The 14,589-nt window shown below is 40.9% G+C and overlaps 1 protein-coding gene across 3 annotated transcripts in view; it reads left to right on the plus strand.

Annotated features, from left to right (window-relative positions):
* Nucleotides 1–13,981, plus strand: part of VLDLR (very low density lipoprotein receptor) — a 39,661-nt gene extending 25,680 nt beyond the window's left edge. Inside the window, exons 6-19 of one of the 3 annotated variants that reach the window (XM_018559476.1) lie at nt 422–544; nt 641–763; nt 1,082–1,201; nt 2,138–2,263; nt 2,606–2,777; nt 5,829–6,053; nt 6,995–7,113; nt 7,337–7,476; nt 10,051–10,192; nt 10,462–10,608; nt 11,563–11,640; nt 11,782–11,862; nt 11,943–12,112; nt 13,234–13,981. In XM_018559476.1, coding sequence (XP_018414978.1) covers nt 422–544; nt 641–763; nt 1,082–1,201; nt 2,138–2,263; nt 2,606–2,777; nt 5,829–6,053; nt 6,995–7,113; nt 7,337–7,476; nt 10,051–10,192; nt 10,462–10,608; nt 11,563–11,640; nt 11,782–11,862; nt 11,943–12,112; nt 13,234–13,269 — 1,802 coding nt within the window. In that variant the 3' untranslated portion in view covers nt 13,270–13,981. The remainder of the gene's footprint in view (nt 1–421; nt 545–640; nt 764–1,081; nt 1,202–2,137; nt 2,264–2,605; nt 2,778–5,828; nt 6,054–6,994; nt 7,114–7,336; nt 7,477–10,050; nt 10,193–10,461; nt 10,609–11,562; nt 11,641–11,781; nt 11,863–11,942; nt 12,113–13,233) is intronic. The other 2 variants (XM_018559477.1, XM_018559478.1) reach the window with 2 other exon arrangements.
* The last annotated feature ends 608 nt before the right edge of the window (nt 13,982–14,589 follow it).

A 14,589-nucleotide genomic window follows, 5' to 3' on the forward strand; every position in this document is an offset into this window, starting at 1 on the left:
ATGGGTACGACCTAAAGGTTTGGAAGTTTTTTTTCTCCCTTTAATATTTCATAACCTTTAAAAAAAAAAAAAAATTACGATGGGGTGCTGCTTGGTCTGGGATACACCAACTTAACTTAAAAGTGTATTTCCATTTTTGCAGCAGTCAGATTTGAGAAACCCTGTCATGTGATCCTATTCACACAGAGTGAGGAATCATTTCCTCCTCAGACAGTCCACACCCTGCACATTCAGTCTGTCCTAATGAAAAGGCTTGGGACTGAAGTTGAGGATTTTTTTCACTTAAATAACCTACAATGGACAAGCCACCTCAGACCCCTACCACCTCTCCTAACATTGCAAAGTAGATTTTAACCCTTAAAACCTTAAACCAAGTAAAAGCAGTTTAAACTGCAAGACTCTTTTATTTTATTCTTCTCAGCATCTCAAATATGTTGGCCTGACCAATTCAAATGTGAAGATGGGAATTGTATTCATGGCACTCGTCAATGTGATGGTGTGAGAGACTGTCTTGATGGCACTGATGAAATCCGCTGTAAAAATGGTGGGCACATAATGTGGCTTTATTTTCGGTGTTATGTCTGTACAAAAGTGCCAGTCTGATGGTTCTTCATTTTCCCCCTATACTGATTGACTTCAGTCATTCAGTGTTCAGGACCTGGTAAATTCAAGTGCAGATCTGGCGAGTGCATCAATATAAACAAGGTTTGCAACAAGCAGTATGACTGCAAAGATGGCAGTGATGAGCCTGCAAAGGAATGTGGTAAGTAGCTTGTTTTTCGGCAGTGATATCCAAATGTGTGAATGTGACCATACAGAGTTATGCACAGACCCAAATGCGGTCCCTACTGTAACTGTCCACAGAATCTTATGGTAAAGTCAGACCAGCAATTATTTGTAGGACCTTGTGGAGAAATGTGTTTCTCATTCAAACTTGCATGTACCCTGCATGGCCTTTCCTCATTTCTAAATGTGGTGGCAAGGTCAGTTTAGAGTTTTGTCAAGTTGGTCTTAAATGCTTTTTGCTTATGCTTTCACGTTTTGGGGGGGATGGATTGTAAAAAAATGTTTGTTTTTTTAGGTCTAAATGAATGTTTGGTCAATAATGGTGGTTGCTCTCACCACTGCCGGAATCTGGTTATTGGCTATGAATGCGAGTGCCCAGCTGGGTTTGAACTCATTGACCGTAAGACATGTGGTGGTAAGTGTTTGGTCTTTTGTTTGTATTTTTTTTTCTTATGAGCAGATGGGTGGTATTTAAAAAGCCTAGGTCTGTGTGCTTTGGGCGTGTTAACATCACTTTAAGATGCTTCTTGGATCAGTTACAATTGACTGATCTGCAGTTGACCTTCTCCAACCCCCTCATTCTGACCTGCATTTGGCCTGTTTTTTATTCGTCACAGGTTTGCATTCTTATATGGGAGTTCAAAACCAAATTGAACAGTTCATTCACACATGCCCTTAACTGTTTAGGGGCTTGTGTGTTAACAGGCCTTTGCCTCAATTAGGCTTTGCAGTTCCATGAGGCAGAGAATGGAAAACCCATTAAAAGCAGGTCAGGAGGTCAACTGCATGTCAAATGCACCTTGCAACAAATTCTGAATGATCTCCAAAGACCCGCTGGAAGGTAAATTGTCCCTGGTATGCATGTGAGATGGGGACCTTGGATTGTAATCTCCATGAGGGCAGGGACTGATGTGAATGTACACTATGTAAAGCGCTGCATAAATTGTCAGCCCTATATAAATGCCTGACATTAAACTTGGTCTGAAGCTTATGCTTTTGACAGGCCCTAAAACTCCAGTTAAGCTGCTGCATTCATGCTGTTCTGGATAGTGCAATTTTTGGCTGCCATGCATAAACTACAAGGAGGGTAAAGGTAATTTGCAGGGAAAAAACTTATCCCGTTCCTACTTGACTACTTTTTAAGCCTTTAAAGTCAAATATACCTGTCAATTACTTTTTACATTGCCTTTGAAGCAAAAGCATTTTGAAGTGGGTTGATGCAGCTTTGCAGTTAACATTCAAGTGGAACACTCATCCTGAAAACAAGCTATTAACCAGCTTTAATGGAACAAATCCACTGCTGATGCATATCATGCTATCTAGTGTCTTGGCTTTTTTTTTTTTTTCCTAGATATTGACGAATGCCAAAATCCAGGAGTATGCAGTCAAATATGTGTCAATCTGAAGGGAGGCTACAAGTGTGAGTGCAGCAAAGGGTACCAAATGGACCCATTTACAGGAGTCTGCAAAGCAGTAGGTAAGGTTTAAAGCCTTGTGATTACAGCAAAACGGATATACTGTGCTTTTAAGCTATTGTTACAAAGTTCCACATTGCAGTTTGCATTATGCAGTACATGCCTTTTGTGCAACAGTCCATTGTGAATGTCGGGATCCCTCTGCATGCAGCTCAGTGAACACTTATGTGGATTCTAAAAAGAGCAACTGGCTCTACCTTAATCACATAGGGGGCATGTCTTCCCCATCTCTCCCCCCCGGTTACACTTGGAGAAAAAACACTATGTTAATTTAGATATCATTAAGGAGAATAGAGCATTAATTGATCTAATTTGTATACATTCTTGGTTTCTTCGGTTTACAGGTACGGAGCCAAGTCTCGTATTCACAAACCGCAGAGATATTCGGAAAGTTGGACTTGAAAGAAAGGAATATATTCAGCTGGTGGAGCGATTAAGGAGTTCAGTGGCCCTGGATGCTGATATCGGAACCCAGAATCTGTTCTGGGCTGACTCGCATCTAAAGGCAATATTTAGGTATGTCTAAAATTGTAACCTAATCCTGCTTGCCAGCTACAGCAGGTTTTGCCTTACAATTTCCATGGGTTGTACAGGGACTAAACATTAATGTTTTTTGGACAGTTAATGTTGCCACAGAACTGTTCAATGTGGCTTCTCAGAAAAGCCAATGGCAAACTTGCTAAGAACACGACTCGTGCATAAAGCCTTCTAAAGTATTCCTTCTGGATGTCTAATAACCTGTAATTGTGTTGAGCTGTAATACATGTAAATGTATTGGGACTGGAAATGACTGATTAAAGCCTTTGCTCAAGGTGTGTGTGTCCGTCTCCAGACAAACTTGTATGCCACAAATTGCACACATTGGATTTTTGGGTATTATAGCAAAAAAAAAGAAATTCCTTTTGTTAAAACTATAAACCACACATGACCAACAAAACTATGCATGGCTTTTGAGATTCTGAGCAGTGACCGGTGTGTGCTGCCTTCATTATAGAATGAGCATAACTTTGCTGTCAAGATTGCCCCAGCAACAATATTCTGATTAAGTGTACCCTACAAGGGCAACTGTCCAGTGTCTAATGGTACATAACTGAGGGATGAGGCTTGTTTCTTTTGCCAATGGCTTTGAGAAGTCAGTAGATCCACAACGAATATAAACCTCTTGGAATAGTCTACTGTATAAGAAATGGGAGGAATTATATGGGGATACTTGCCATGCCTGTAAAATGAGGGGGTGTTTATAGGTCTCGGCTTATCTGAAAGCTGCTTTATTGCAGTTGCCTTAATGGATATGAACCTTGTCTGAAAATTCTTCTCACTTTGTACTTCAAGTAAGGACCTCCCAATTTTTTTATTAAATCCTTGTTCTAGTTGTAACATGGGAGTCAAATCTTTAAGAATGACCTGTTTTTCTGATCTGTCATCCTTGGCTTAAGAGTTGACAACAGGAAACTAACATTACCTTTTTTGTTTCAATTTACAATTCTGTAACTCTTAAATATTCAGTTTGAGGGCCATTTAACTAGACCTAATTTGGCTGTCAATGATTGGCTTTGATTATATACACTAGTCTCTAGGTCATAGAACAAACTTTGGCTATCTTGAAGTCCAGAACTTAACAGGGGTTTGTAGAAACGTTGCTTCAAGGTTTAAAGTTCAAAAAAGTTTGCAAAGCTTTTTTTGCTTCCTTTTTGTCTATTTGCCTAGAGTTCCACTTTATTCCTTATGTAAACTTCTAAATGCCATGTTAAAATGCACTAGATTGCCAAAAGTATTTGGACACCCCTCCAAATCATTGGATTCAGGTGTTTCAATCACCTCCATGGCCACAGGTGTATAAAAAAATCAAGCACCTAGGCATGCGGACTCTTCTGCAAACATTTGTGAAAGAACGGGTCGCTCACAGGAGCTCAGTGAATTCAAGCGTGGTACCGTTATGGGTTGCTACCTGTGCAATAAGTCTTCCGTGAAATTTCCTTGCTACTAAATACTCCAGTCAACTGTTAGTGGTATTATAACAAAGTGGAAGCAACTGGGAACAGCAACTCTGCCATGGAGTGGTAGACCATGTAAAATGACAGAGCGGGGTCAGTGCATGCAGAAGTTGCCAACTGTCTGCAGAGTCAATAACTACAGACCTCCAAACTTCGTGTGGCCTTCAGATTGGCACAACTGTGCATGGCGAGCTTCATGGAATGGTTTTCCATGGCCAAGCAGCTGCATCTAAGACTTGCATCAAAGTGCAAATTTAACTACCACCAGATTGTCCAGTGTATTAGCAGTGTGTGTACTGCTTAATAGCCCCTCCTTGCCCTCACTCACTGTGCAGGACTCGAGAGCAGCGACGAGTCAGCACTGGTCCAGTGGGAGGAGCTCCAGGTGGGGTCCTAATTTAGCTGGCCCAGAGGTGCCGTCCAGCTAAATTAGGACCCCACCTGGAGGTGCCGTCCAGCTAAATTAAGATCCCACCTGGAGCTCCTCCCAGCGCTGACTGGCCGCTGCTCTCCGGCGCTGAGCTGAAGAGGAGAGTCACTGCTGCCCTGGTGGGCGGCGTTTCGAGTGAGATCCTCTAGGCCAGGGGTAACCAAACTCCGGCCCTCCAGCTGTGGTAAAACTACCAATCCCATGAGGCATTGCAAGATTCCCACAGCCACAGGCATGACACCCAGTGACAGATGCTTCATGGGATTTGTGGTTTCAGCACAGCTGGAGGACCGGAGTTTGGCTACCCCTGCTCTAGGCAGTCGCTGGCTGCCTAAATTAGGACCCCACCTGGAGCGCCGCCCACCGGAGGAGCAGTGACGCGATGCTCGGCAAGAAAAAAAACAGTGCAAGCTTCAGCGCTATGTATCGGGGCATTTTGACAAGTACAAGTACTTGTCAAAATACCCTATATTGGTCCCGATACCGATGCTAGTACCAGTATCCGACATCCCTAGTAGAAACCCTTCCATCACCAACTTCTGCTTGGGGAACAAACTAGGCAAGATGGCTTTTTGGATATGTGAAATAACTAAAGCAAAATAACAAATGTGCAATTACTGATGGTGTGCAACAGAAACCTTTTTCCTGAGCTTTCACCTTTACTGCTTTTTCTTCAGCATTAAAACCTTGTTTTTGATCTGGTAGCAGGCTTATTAGTAATGTCCTTGCAACGGGGTGTGTGACATAGTGTAGCCATTTATGGACAATTTTTAAGCTCCCATGAACTACTAAGTTTGTATTTGGACCAAAATGTTTTGTTATGGTGCTTTTGCCCTTGTCAACTTCAAAGCATTTTGTAAATTCCTAATGGGATCCTGTGCATTGAGGGCCAGATTTGTTTGCAGTGCCAGATTTGTTTGCAGCCGCAATGGACTAGGCTGGTTTTAAGAACTTTGTAATGCAAAGTCACTTAAAGTTGCTAACACCACTGTTCAAATGTAAGCATTGTAACTCCAAAAAATTATGGCATACTCTTCTGATCTCCATGTGACTCACTATAATAGCTAGACTAGCATTTATGACTTGTTTTTTACTTTTCATGCTGATGTGTAAGCTAACGGTTAAATTTTTTCTTTCTCCTAGAGTTTCAGTGGGTAGTCATGACAGAATAGGACACCAAATGAAGGTTGTAGATGGCCTGCACATTCCTTCAGCTATTGCGGTTGATTGGGTCTACAAGAATATTTATTGGGCAGATGTTGGTTTGAAGACTATCTCCGTGTCCAATTTCAATGGTTCTAAGGAAAAGGTCTTATTCAGCACAGATGTGAAGGATCCATCATCCATAGCTGTTGATCCAATATCTGGGTAATTTGGTCTTTTGTAAATTAAAGAATCGACTCCTGTGTAAATAAGACCTATTGTGTCCTTATGCAAGCACAAGCTGAGGCAGATGCATTGCTAAGCTCCAAGGAGCCTTTTGGGTGTTCTGTATTGAAAAGGACTGCAGTACAATAAGGCAAAGTGGTGTCCATATCTGGCTGGGAATGGGTTAATTTGATGACCTCTCAGGTCTTTGAGCAGCCTTTAAACTTGTCCTGATACCCTTGGTCACCCAGGCATGACCAAGGTGCAGTTGTATGTAACACAGTACCAGGTCCTGCCTGAAATGATTTGCTTGTGTAGTGACATGATCTCTCCCATGTGAGCCATAACATTCACTATACATTAATCTATACAGTTAAGCAGAATGACAGGTAAATGGCTAAAGTATCTAAACCCTGTCTGGAGATTTAATTACTCGTTCCCCAGAGACCAACAGCAGGTGAGTGAAATGCCCTCCTAGACAGTTGTATACCCATTGGAAGCTTCCATTCCGCCTCTGATAAAGACTAACTTCGTTTTACCACCAACTTTGCATCAATGCCACATGTTTTGTCTGAGCTTACACAGGGTTACAAACCACAATCATGTGACTGGGCCTGCTAGTTAGCTGCTTGCAACCAAGCACAGCATCCTGGAATGAAGGGGAGAAGTTCACATGCTCACCCCTCCCATACCCAGTAGGTGTTTTTAGGGCTCTGATATAGAGCAGAGGGTGAGCGCATTTAATGGGGGAGTACCTGACAAGGTGACAAATTTCCTAACACATAGGTTGCAAGCTTGAATAGGCATGTTCCTCTTATGTTTTGCAGTTTTAAAAAGGAAAACAAAGGCTAAAGCATTGCAGTTAAAGAGCCAACAGAGTGGGGACAGTGGTCGCTTGTGTATATTCTGACTTATTTTCCTGGTACTTTTTTATATTTCAGATTTATCTACTGGTCAGACTGGGGTGAAGCTGCCAAGATTGAGAAGGCTGGAATGAATGGAATAAACAGACAGTCACTGGTTACAACTGATATTCAACGCCCAAGTGGAATAGTTTTGGGTAAGATTTTTAATTTTTTTTGTAATGTGAATGTACTTCTAGATTGTACAATTCATTGTTTGTGGAATTTAGACAAAGCTCCTAGTTTTAGATTTGGGGTGGTAAGAGTTGGACTTGTGGCGGGGGGGGGTTAGGGGTTTTTTTTTTTTTTTTTTTTTTTACCAGGAACATTGTGAAATTAACAATTCCTTCCTGGCTTCAATTTTTTTATTTACTTTTGTAGATTTGGTGAAAAGCCGTCTCTATTGGCTTGATCTGAAGCTGCACCAACTGTGTAGTGTGGATCTAAATGGCCAGGACCGCCGGATCATCTTGAAATCCCAACAATTTCTGGCTTATCCTCTTGCCCTTACAATTTTTGAGGTATTAATATCTCATGTAGTTTACCTGACCATTACTTGCAAGAAAGTGCATGTGTTTAGCCAAAACTTCTAGTTTTCAATAGAATAAGCAAGTGTTTTAGGCCTTAACACCAAGCGCGTTCCAGGAGCAGAGCAGTTACAGACCGGAGCAAAACTGCGTCCAATGTATTCCAATGGTATTTTTAGCTCGAGTTCACATCGCAGTGTTCCGTTCCAGAGCAGGTAAAAAAACTGCAGCAGGCCCTATTTTACCTGCTCTGGAACACATGCAAACGCCCTGGAACACACAAAGCCCATTTTAAACTAAAACTATTTTTTTTTTGTTTTTACCAAAAACGGCCCGGGGCGCATAAACGCGGCACAACCCACTGCACTGCGTGTGCAGGAACTCATGCAGATCTGCTCTGCATTTGGTGTGAACAAGGCCTTAAAGTTTTTGGTTTGACGTACACTTTAGTGGGGAAAGGAATAGAACCTCTGTCTCTACTGCTATCGAGTAAAACTTCTCACTTGTTCTGACTTATTACCTGACGGGAAGTAAGAATCTGCAACAAAGACAGATCTGAGCGGTCTTGTCTTCCCCTTCTACTAAAACTTCTTTTTGTGGCTTTTTTGTTTCCCTCCCTGGACTAAGGTTCTACACAACTTTTGTCAAGACTTTTGTGTGTTTGCCATCACTCTGTCTTGGTGATGAAGGTCACCAGGACAAGTTTAAGTGGGTGTATCTACCCAGCAGGGGCACACTCATCCATAACTTGACATGTTCTAACCTTCCCCACTTTATCCTAAATTTAAAAAAAACTACATGCATGTAATAGTTTTGAAAGGACCTCCAGGTCAGCAATACATAATAATATGATTAGCTTTTATAACAAACTACTAGTTGCTATGCACAGGTCTGTACAGGACATGCCAGTGCACAATTGCCAAGTATATGGGTCTGTTTCTTGTTGTAGTCAAGTCTGATACTGTAACATTGCACCCTTGTGTAGCTTTAGATGTGCAGCATGCACCTTTTTTTAGTGTCCTACAAATGAGCTGCGGTGTCACTTATACAATAGGCTGGCTGTAAACTTTTACTTTGTAGGTTTGTTTTTTCAGTTGTAGAAAATAGACCGATTTAGGTTAACTTTTTAAAAAAGGTATGTAGGAAATGATTAAGTTTTGCACCTTTCAGTGTCTGGAAATGTTAGTCTTACCACTTGCCATCCCGAGCATTTTCTCTTTGCACACAATAAAATCTGAATTTTTGCCTAGAAAATGGCTTAAAAGCCCCATACAATTCTACAGGGCCTCTGCTTTCAGAAAATAGAGTTGCAATTTTTTTGTTGCATGATTTGTACAAATGTTTTTCAGACCAAGGATTAAATACACTAAAAAATGTTGCACAGGAACAAAAAATACCTAAGTTTTGGTAAAAGATATGGTTGACTGAGGTAAATGGATACCAAACCTTGCATGCGCCTGTAAAATGGCAAACTACCATACCTAAAAATGGCCATAGGCAATACTTTAAAAGCTTTTACCACTTATAAATTTAGTGTGAACTGTGATTAATGACTCTAGAATTGACTGAACTGGTAACCAGTGCATCCTCAACAGCAGTATAGAGTACCACTTTTTATTTTTTTTCTTTACTGAACAATACCGGAAGTCCCATTAAGGAAGCCGGGGGGGCAGGTAACTACTCCACCCAGCTTCCTAATACCAGAAGTTTCCATATCTGCAGGAGCATTTGGGTGTGTAGGAGTACTTGCCCAAATTCTCAGTTTTATACCTGTCGGGGCTTCCCTAATTGCCCTCGTTTAGAGGTTTATGGTGTGTGACACAGTGCTCATTTTGGCACATGGGCACATCGACACGTGTTTTTGTATGTGTGGGGGACTTTAAAAAAAATAAAGAATTTGTAGTTTGACTTTTTTTTTGCTACATCAGGGATCTTAGATCTATCACCTGTAGACTCCTAAGAAGCTGAACCACAGATCATGCTTAATCAGCTACGCAAGTCACAGCAGCTGGAAAATTGTAAGACTGAAACCAGAAGTGATGCACAATCTCTTCCAGGTTCAGTGAACTAAGGGGGAAGATCAGCCACTAAGTGCAGGACTGGTCACAGGTGACAAGAGTCCAGGATAGGAAGGGGCACACATTCCCGAGCTCCATTCAAGCAATCGGGTACCTCTAGCAGAATGGCTAGTCATTCAGGCAGAATGGCTCATGGCTTATTGGCTTGTTTAGTCATAAAGAATCAGTGCTCTGTTAAAATGCCTTATGCAGGTTCCTCACCCTCCCACAGCAATTCTTTAATTTTATCTTTAGCAGTAGGTAACACTGCCTGGCCTGTTTAGAATTGCGGTTTCTGGCACTCCATTGCTGCTTTGTGATTCTCATACCTGCTATGAACAGATGTGGGCACATGCCCAGTACCAATATCAAAGATGTGGAAAACGTATGCTATGGTGCCTCCTGCCTGTTTGAGATTACAGACAGCAATGGGAGTGTTGGAAGCTTAAAACCTTACCCTGGCTCAGTATAATGTAAATATCCATATACTAATGTTTTTGGTAACCTGTAGGATCGCGTGTACTGGATTGATGGTGAAAATGAAGCAATTTATGGTGCCAACAAGTACACAGGAGAAGGGATTGAAACTTTGCTCAACAATTTAAACGATCCTCAAGACATTATAGTCTACCATGAACTTGTACAGCCTAAAGGTAAGTCTTTGAATTATGACCTGTGAATTTTGTGCCAAGTATCACAAGTGGGCACTACCACTGTTTGCTTTTAAGATGGTATTAAGCTTGTGAATGTCAAATGTGCTTTTGAATAATGTATGCTTGTTGTGAAATCAGTGTCGGGTGTTAATAGGTGTGCTTTAAGCCTTTATTGGTTTGGGACCAGCTTTTGCCAGAAATGTGTAGGTGCTACTGTCTTGTGGCCTTTTCTAATCAAATCCAATAACCTTAAACTCTCTGCCCAACAGGAAAAAATTGGTGTAATGGACTACAAGAAAATGGAGGCTGTGAGCATCTGTGTTTACCTGCTCCACAGATAACTGATCGCTCACCCAGATATACTTGCACATGCCCTGTTGGCTCAGACCTTTATGATGGCAGGAACTGCAGAAAAGGTATGTCGATACTCCATCACAAAGAAGCACAAATTGGAACACCAGTTCCAAATTTTTTTTTTTGCATAGCGAGCAAAGGTTGCAAGGTTTCCAGGTTGTGTTCCCATTTTGGATCACTTCCTCAGTTCCAGTGACCCATGAGGACATTTTGCCATAGAGGCAGATGGCAAAAAAAACTCTGTACCCCCAATGGTCAATTTTTAACGGGGGAAACTAGAACCAGAGATGTCTTTGACTCAAGCCATTTTTTTTAGTAGCTTGGGGGAGGTAGTCTGTATGCCATTTTTAATTTCAGGCAGTTTGGTAATGTACATGCATGGAATTACAGATCGACTGTCATTCAAACTGAGCACAATAAGTGGGGGGTCACTGAAAACTAATGTCAAAATGATCTGTAAAACCTGTATGAAAGACTGTTGCGTGTTTTTACTTGTAGCCTCTGATTGTGCTCCCTCCTATCATATATTCAGATTGAGTAGCCCAGGTTTTTAATATCCTAATGTTTGTGATGGCTCATGCTCCTGGTCTTTGACCTCCAAACAGCTATGGGTAAATTTTAAGTGCAGGTCATTTCTGGAGTAGTTTAAACCAGTGCAGAGGGCTTTTTTTCTTTTTTCTCCTTTCTCTCTTGACCCTAAAATCCCTAATGAAATGTTTTTAGGTCTGTTAAAAAATCCATACCCCCCACCTTCCATACCCCCCACCTGTCTGATATGTACTGTTTGTCCTTTGTGAGAACCATTGTTGCAACTAGGTTTAATACATTTCTTACTGTTAATGTTTGTATATTTCATATCTGATCATTGTCCTGTTGGAGTTTTCAAGGGGTTTTTTCTCAAGCTTTCTGTTGGAATACATAAGCTGTTGGCTTTCCTGCATGAACACTGCCTCTTGCCTATCTTGCGCCCCACCCACAATCGGCAGATAACAAACTCCTGTTATGTTTGTTTCAAGGTAGCAAAGCTGAGGAACCCACTGTTGCCATTACTGTTGCCATTACAGGATTACATCCTGAAAAAGCACTTCCAGGGGGTAAGTGCTTGAATGTAGAACTTATTTGAAAAGCCGAATACTGACTTATTGATTAGCTGGTGTGTTAATGGTCAGCTTGTCTGTGTGTATAACTACGGTAGGTCATGGACTACTGTTTAACTAGGTTTTTCTATTTTTCAGAAGGTAATAGTAGTACTTCAGTACTTGAAGCAAATCTTGCTGCCAAAGGTTCATCTGCAGCATGGGCTATTATTCCACTCTGTAAGTACAATTTGGAAGCTCCATAAGGGCTCAACTGCTCTTCCTAAAATGTTTAATACATGTGCTCATTTATGTTCCAGTATTACTAGTGATGGTTGCCACAGGAGCTTACTTAATGTGGCGGAACTGGCAGAGGAAAAGCATGAAAAGCATGAATTTTGATAATCCGGTCTACTTGAAAACCACAGAAGAGGACCTCACAATAGATATTGGAAGACACGGTGCCAGTGTGGGGCACACTTACCCAGCAGTAAGTATCTTTTAAAGGTGCAGGGGAAAAAAATGATAAGCGGCTTGTTTCAATTACCCAGGGAGGAGCAATTTATTCCAAGGGCAAAACAAATTACCCAGGGCTCAGCCCAGCTAACCAGTGAATTCAACCAAAATTGTAGGAAGTCTGTTTTTAATTGGGTAAGTCTTTGGCTGCATCTGTGGAAGCCAGACACCATCTTGAGATGACTCTAAAGAATGTGATCTGGCTCTCATTTTAGAGCTAAATCATTAGACCATAAAGGTACAGTGGGATGCTGTGCTGGACTGGACCATTTTGGTGTGCTAAAATGCAAAACAATTTCAACTTGCAGTTTCTGCATTTTAGCAGCTGTCACCACAATTTTAACATGTGCTCATCTTTTCATATGGCTCTCCAATTAAACTTGGGAGCTTTTTTTATTAATGGCTAAACAATCTTGAAACTGGTGTGGCAAACAAAAGGTTTCTAGTGGTCATGGTATGCCTCACAATAGGTATGCATTCCTTTTTAGGAATCTGTCTTCTATGAATTGCCTTGGACATGAGCTGCTTGGATGAAAGTTCTTCCTGCATAATTTTTTCAGAATGCAAGTCTTTCTGTGATTGGAGGGGTGGGGGGATGTGATCTCTCAACAAATGGGGTATTTCAGCCAAGTACATGGCTTTAAAGAAGGCTCTTCTGCCTCATTTGCATAGTAAATGTTTTCTTTTTTTTAACCTGGGAGTGTATTAAATTTTGCACCTAGGCTTCAAAAATGTCTGACTTTAATTCTAGTTAACTGGGTCACTGTATTCAAGATTGTCTTAAGAATATGGCCCCCAGGGGAGTAAAGCTTTCAAACTAGGCCATAACACTATTTCAAAATTGTTCGTGATTATGTTCTATAGTTTGATATAAGGATGGTCTTAAATTGCAGTACAAATAGCAGATGGCATGTCATGAAGTGCTTATTTTTTGCAGACTTTGGATCTAAATTGCAGAAATCCCAAACGTTTATATTGTTTTTTATGTAGGTTGTGGCTCTTATTTTTGCCTGTTACCCTGTGCCCATCCTACAAACTCAGTCAACCTGTGACAGTTTGTATGATCTAATTTTTTACTTGTGTGTTTTGTTTTAGATATCTGTTGTAAATACAGAAGATGATCTCTCATGAGCAAAACTCTATATGGTTGGCATTCACCATCCTCCTTCAGTCTACACTGCTTCAACTGGATTTTTCTTCCGTTCTGGATGGTAACCAGACCAGAAGCTGAACAAATCCTAACCCCCGTGTAAAGAATTTTGTACATGTCAAGCCTTTTATGAATGGACATTGAAATGGAAGCCTATTGTATATATTTCATAATATGCTTGTTCAGCTCTTGATGTGGTTACCATGTATTTATAGTCCTCCCCCCGAACCTTTTAGTTGGTTTTTTTTTTTCTGTTGTCAGTATTAGCAATTTCTCACACTCCCACTGACCCAAGTACTGTAAAAAGCACTTTCCATAAGAAGCCATACCCCAGCAAGGAAACATTGTGCTATATATAGTGAATTCACATGTACATACTTGTATAGGCAGTTGTACATATCTTTACGAGAACACAATCACTATTCTGAAGCACTTTGAAGTTTTTTGATTTGTAAATATGTTTCTGTAAACATTTTTGGGTTTTGTTATTTTGAAATGGTTGGGGCGATGGCAATAGACTAAACAAAACGGGTTATTATCAAATTGCCAAATTTCTTAACCTTAAATTTTGTATGTGTGGATGCAGCTGTAAATCTGTCTCGACTGACCTTTTTTTCTAGAGGTATGCAGAGGGTGAATTCCCTGTCAATGAACCACTGGAGATACTTTTCAAAAATTAAAGAATGAATTTACCAAAGCTTTGTCTGGTCTTTATGCTGTAAAAATGTTGCAGGATTCAATGTGGCACATTTGCATGTTCCTAAAAGCAGATATAAAAACTGACACATGGAAATTGCATCTGCCTTCCTTGGACACCTAATTACTGATAAGTGAGATTCATTGCAATCTGTATTGGTCTTTGTCTTCATACAAAATCAAAGCGGTGGAATGGATTTCTTGGCAGTGTAAACATAACTAATCTGTAATCCATATAAATACATAAGGTTTCAAGGATGAAAATCTTCAGGGCTGCCTAGTCTACAAGCAAACTGGCAGCTCTGCAAATATGCAAAATCTGTGCATGGTCAAGACTTTGGTGCAATTTATAGCAGCACATGGCCCCTTCAAATCCTGACCGGACATGATCTGCATGGCATTTGCTTTTTCTCCCTGTGCTTGTGGGTTTCCTTTGGGTACTCTGGTTTGCCCTTGCACTCCAGAGACCTGCTGGTAGCTTAATTATTTCTCTAGCCACCTACCAGTACAGCATCAGATAGGCTCCTCCCACCAGAAACAGGAAACCATCACCCACACCTAAAATAAGAGTACCAGCTTAGCACACTTCAGTTACTTTGTGTTTC

This window comes from Nanorana parkeri, unplaced genomic scaffold (assembly GCF_000935625.1).
Source record: "Nanorana parkeri isolate BGI_ZX_2015 unplaced genomic scaffold, ASM93562v1 scaffold398, whole genome shotgun sequence".
Taxonomy (NCBI): domain Eukaryota; kingdom Metazoa; phylum Chordata; class Amphibia; order Anura; family Dicroglossidae; genus Nanorana; species Nanorana parkeri.